Below are 5,785 nucleotides of genomic sequence, written 5' to 3' on the forward strand. Positions count from 1 at the left end.
CTGACATTTTTGTGTTACTTTACTTTTAATAGACGCATGTAACAGGTTTTATACTTCCTGTGAGTATAATCCAATCAATCTTATTTTCATACTGTATATCCGTTGTGTAATTTGATAAATTGTGTTGTATGTCGTGCTCGCATCTCAGAGAAGACTCTGACTGCAACATGCGTCTTTGTAAAGAGAGAAACGGACAGAAAAAGTCTCTAACTCTGCCTGTCAGCTCGCTCTGCTCCGTTAAAACTGAATTTACCATACAGAATTGAATACGAGTGCACTCCAGATTTAGCTGCAGCCAGCTGACCGTGTGCTTCTCCCTATACCGCAGTTCTGTGTCCATGCATGCAGCAAACTGAAAGCACTGTCTGTCGGAGCGTCTACGTGAAAAGAGAAGGAAGACATGACTGGTAGTATTGTCTTCATCCAAAATTTTACGTAAAATTCAAAATGGCCGATTTCCTGTTGGGTTTAGGCTATGGCTCCAAGAGACTTTTTTGTGCGTCTGGACAAGATACACGTACCACAGAAAATTCGTGCACGTAGGTGAAACGTGCGGCGGGGGCTGCTTCGTTAAAAGTCACTTCCTGTTGCCAGCAGGTGGCGCTATGACTGTGGGTGAATGTCGGCATGTACATGTGTTCAGGGCGGGACTCTCATCCTACATGTACAGTTTGGTCCAGATGTGAGCATGTACACTGAAGTTACAACAACTTCCTGTTTCATGGCGAATCATCGACGCCACGGACACGCCCATTGACGAAAACTCGCAAATAGCACAACTTTTCATCTTCTATGCCTTTAACGAACTCCTCCTAGGGATTTAGTCGGATAGACGTCAAATTTCTGCTGTGCCTTCTAAAGTACGGAGTGTGTAAATCATCCAAAAATGGCCGTAAAATTCAAAATGGCCGACTTCCTGTTGACTTTAGGCTATGGGTTCTTGAGGCTTTTTTGTGCGTCTTGATATGATACATGTCCCCAGAAAATTTCGTACATAATAATACATAATTTTTTCTAGGTGGCGCTAGCGAGTCATTTTGCCACGCCCATGCGCGAAACCCATAAAATACGAAGTTTTTCACCAGTCCTGACATGTGTGCAAAGTGTGGTGAGTTTTCGAGTATGTTTAGGCCCCGTCAATGGAGCCTACTTTGCAGGAAAAAGCATGACCGTGTGAGGTCCCTATTGAATTTGCTAAGAATATTCTTAGCAAATTCAATAGGGACCTCACACGGTCATGCTCGGGCCCTAATAAATCCCATCTGGAGTTTATCCAGATATGACACTTAAAATAACTCTTGCATGCATTCTTTTGTTCAACTCTTATGCTTGAAATATGACTAAAACCGAAGATTAATCAAAATGAAATTGATTGTATGTATACTGTTAAACCTTTCAAAGTAAGCCCTGCTGTATATTCATGGTTTCTATCTTTGACATGTTGGATTTATGGAAAAAGACAAAATAGTCAAAGTGAGTGAGATATCTTTATTAGACATAAGACATACTGGAATTATTACAATATAAGTAGTGCATACACTGTCACTTCCTTCTCCTTTTCACTGCAATTAATCACCACATTAGCCCAGTCACCTGACCCTTCACAGACCAGATTAGAGGTCTCAGTGGTCAAGTTGGCTGTTGTATAGTGGGACTGCTTGCTGGGGTTGGTGAAGTTCATAGGAGTCAGAGACAGCTCCAGGAGGACACAGCCTATCAAGGATCAAACGACCTGCTGTTCAGATCAGTTACAATGGTCATTCACAGCCTACAAGCTGATTTGGGAAAGGATGCAACATTTAGTGAGACATTTACACACAAAACCTATTCAGTACATCACTATGGGTCTATCAAAATACTGTAACTAGTTTTCACTCTCAAGGTGAATACCTTGTGTACAGAGAAGTCCATCATTTGTTAAGGAGCAAAGCAACTAATCAACTCAACAATGTGCTGGCATCAATATGTTTATCGGCTGGGAAAAGTTGGCCTTGACTGACCCAATCTACATTTCAATGTGTGCCTTTAAGTGTGATAGTATTTCATCAACAGGTTAACAAGTCATCTCTCTGGCAAATGAAACATTTTGATATTCTACAATTGGTTTGTGAAGTACTGCAGGATAAAGATACTCTGTGATAATTGTAATAATATCATGCTGGTCACCATGGTGAATGAGAGATGAATAATGTATTAAAGGGCAAAACCAGATAACATGATTTGTATGTTTGTTGCATTGAAGCTGCAGTTTATTACAGAAATACAATTGCAGACCAAATTGCTCTGTGTTAATCATTTTAGAGGCTCGCCATCATTTGAGTGAGTTTTGGTTTAGCTCAGTTGACAAAAACAACAACAATACAAACATAAAATCACTCAACAGAATATGATTGCATCCTCTACACAATAGGTACATTTGTTTTTGAGAAACAGAAAAAAAGAGAGAAAATTTAAAAGTAAAATTGTTGTATTACCAGTAATAACTAATTAGCATTGGCAGTGCTGGGTCAGGGGTAATTTTACAATGGCAGTTTAACAAGTTTGTGTGCCATTACTTGAGCAGAGTAAAGGACATCTGCAGTAGAAGACTCCTGCCCTCCTTTACACACATAAACATGCATTAGTGTGCAATTATGAAATAGACTTTGGGCTGAGTAGCATAAATGTGACAAAAGCTTCAAAGCAGCTGACTTAGTATTTGCTCACCACAGCTACAGAGCCAGCCTTTCATGCTATACTAGATTACTGTCCAGTTCTTTTAATTTTAGCAGTAAATGTGGAACATGATGACTAAAGTGTTAATCATTTAAAAAACATTAAAGGTGAGGGACATGCAATTGGAGGCTATGTTCAGACCAACATCAGAGCTTCTTGAAGAAAACACAGCACCTCTATTTATTTCAATTAATGACAAATTAGAGGGCTCTGACAAAAAATTTTTTGTCAGAGCCCACAAAAAAAAACAACAGTTGAACCTGGCTGTTTTAGGTCTGAATGCTCAGTAACAGTAGTGGTGATCTTTTCTGTTTTAACAGATTTAGTTACAGGAGTGTGCTTGCCTTGGTCTACTCACGGTGGCATTATCCAGAGCCTGTGAAACAAGTTGGTATGTGAATTATATTTAATGGGAGGGAGGGATTAGCTTTTGTTTCAAGTTAGTCTATTATTCTAAATTAGTCTACTGTCTTACTGTGCGCTCCACTGACTGAGCAAAATTCAAAACTGACGGGCTATTTTCATATAGAGAAATGCAAAAACCTTTTAATTGCATATTCTAAAGCCTAAGTAAAAAATTTAATTTATTAAAGACAAACAAACAGAACACGTATTTTAGAAATTACTAATGATTTCACTGGAGTCTTGTTTAGAGAAAATTGTTTAAAATTGGTATCTCTACTACAAAAAAGGCTGAATTAAACATGGCAACATAATGACTCTTAACTCAGAACTTCTACCGGCAGCACATTTTATTTACCAAATAGGAAGATACCAGCTAAGAGCTCTGGGGAGAGTGTCCACAACACATTTGAAAAGGTGCAATAAAGAGGAATAAGGTGCATTTGGGATATTAGGGCAAAATGACACAGAATGTAAACATACTGTGTCCAAAGACTTACTTTATTATTATTACTGTATAAAACAACGTTAAACCAATTGGAGTAAGTGACCCATTTGGGGAATTTTATGGAATTAGTGCGAAGGTGCAGTCGGTATGAGGGTGTGGTTGGGTATGTCTAGCCCTCCCTTGCCGTGACACGTGGATCTGCCAGTGAGCTGTGGATGATGTTGGTAATAGACTCCACCCCCTCTCCTTCCAAGAAGGTGCGGTGGTCTCCTTCGATGATGTGGACTGACACCTCGCCATCACAGACCTTAAGAAAGACACACCAGTCAGACAGAACTTATAAAGCAGTTAAGAGATTTGAAGAATGAGAAGGTTTAGAAATGTCATATTTTAATAATTAAAGTTAAAGTGCATATTTTCATATTCATAAAGCATACTATTTATTAAAAGAAGAGTGAAGATTTTTTGTTAACAGGGAAAATAGTGGACCACTTTAGGTATGTGTGTATGTATGTGCTCCAAAACACACCCAGGAATATTAATAATTTTACTTTGGTGTGGTAAAGCTACTGTAGAACCCAAGATTATGGACTCATTCACTGCGCCTACACATCAATAGATCAATACACATGATGGAGAAAGCAGGAATACCAAGAACCACTCTAAGGGCTAACAGCCTGGTAACATGCCTCAGGTCTTAAAATGCTTTTAAAATAGTTTAACAAAATAATCTTAACTTGAGATCCACTTTTTGTGCATGTGTATATACCTCGTTGAGCTTGTAGTCAGCCCCCAGGTTCTGTTCATATTCACTGCTGGTTTTGGCACGTAGTAGTGTTACATTGCCGTGGTATTTGGTCGCAGGGACATAGCCATCAGCAGCCTTCAACTTGTAGTAGAAGGCAGTGGCTGCAAAGTGCAGTGAGTCCCGGCTGATGTTCTTGTGGCTGGAGGTTATTAGGTCCACCGCCACGTTGACACGGGCTTCCAGGTCTGAAAGTGGAAGAAGCGTCTCCAGAAGCTGGAGAATCAGAGATTTGGAAGGAGACAATAATATGAATTTACTAGTTTTCATCCTGTGTACTACGAAGCGAGGTATATAGGCTTAATCTAGGCTTAAAACTTATCTAGTTATTCTATACACAAGAAATCCCTGTGAGCCAAAACCTCAGATTGTCTCCTGTTCTATGACACACGGAATGAATATATTTTATATACATGGTTACCAACATCTTATTCACTGTCGTAGTACAGTTTATCACCAACGTGCAGTCAGCGTTTGTCAACCCTGACTTTCCTTGATAGCCCTTAGTTACAGTGCCTTGCGAAAGTATTCGGCCCCCTTGAACTTTTCGACCTTTTGCCACATTTCAGGCAAAACTGTAATTTTTTGTGAAGAATCAACAACAAGTGGGACACAATTATGAAGTGGAACGAAATTTATTGGATATTTCAAACCTTTTTAAATAAAAAACTGAAAAATTGGGCGTGCAAAATTATTCAGCCCCTTTACTTTCAGTGCAGCAAACTCTCTCCAGAAGTTCAGTGAGGATCTCTGAATGATCCAATGTTGACCTAAATGACTAATGATGATAAATAGAATCCACCTGTGTGAATTCAAGTCTCCGTATAAATGCACCTGCTCTGTGATAGTCTCAGAGGTCCGTTTAAAGCGCAGAGAGCATCATGAAGAACAAGGAACACACCAGGCAGGTCCGAGATACTGTTGTGGAGAAGTTTAAAGCCGGATTTGGATACAAAAATATTTCCCAAGCTTTAAACATCCCAAGGAGCACTGTGCAAGCGATAATATTGAAATGGAAGGAGTATCAGACCACTGCAAATCTACGAAGACCCGGCCGTCCCTCTAAACTTTCAGCTCATACAAGGAGAAGACTGATCAGAGATGCAGCCAAGAGGCCCATGATCACTCTGGATGAACTGCAGAGATCTACAGCTGAGGTGGGAGACTCTGTCCATAGGACAACAATCAGTTGTATACTGCACAAATCTAGCCTTTATGGAAGAGTGGCAAGAAGAAAGCCATTCCTTAAAGATATCCATAAAAAGTCTCGTTTAAAGTTTGCCACAAGCCACCTGGGAGACACACCAAACATGTGGATGCTCTGGTCAGATGAAACCAAAATCGAACTTTTTGGCAACAATGCAAAACGTTATGTTTGGCGTAAAAGCAACACAGCTCATCACCCTGAACACACG

The 5,785-nt window shown here is 39.8% G+C and overlaps 1 protein-coding gene across 1 annotated transcript in view; it reads right to left on the minus strand.

Moving 5' to 3' along the window:
• Nucleotides 1–1,474: 1,474 nt before the first annotated feature.
• The window catches only part of fasn (fatty acid synthase), a 69,576-nt gene continuing 65,265 nt past the window's right edge, over nucleotides 1,475–5,785 (minus strand). The window contains exons 38-39 of the mRNA XM_046069694.1: nucleotides 4,335–4,648; nucleotides 1,475–3,872 (exon numbers count right to left, since the gene is read on the minus strand). Of these exons, the coding sequence (XP_045925650.1) occupies nucleotides 3,735–3,872; nucleotides 4,335–4,648 (452 nt within the window). The 3' untranslated portion in view covers nucleotides 1,475–3,734. The remainder of the gene's footprint in view (nucleotides 3,873–4,334; nucleotides 4,649–5,785) is intronic.

This window comes from Micropterus dolomieu, linkage group LG14 (genome assembly GCF_021292245.1).
Source record: "Micropterus dolomieu isolate WLL.071019.BEF.003 ecotype Adirondacks linkage group LG14, ASM2129224v1, whole genome shotgun sequence".
Classification (NCBI taxonomy): domain Eukaryota; kingdom Metazoa; phylum Chordata; class Actinopteri; order Centrarchiformes; family Centrarchidae; genus Micropterus; species Micropterus dolomieu.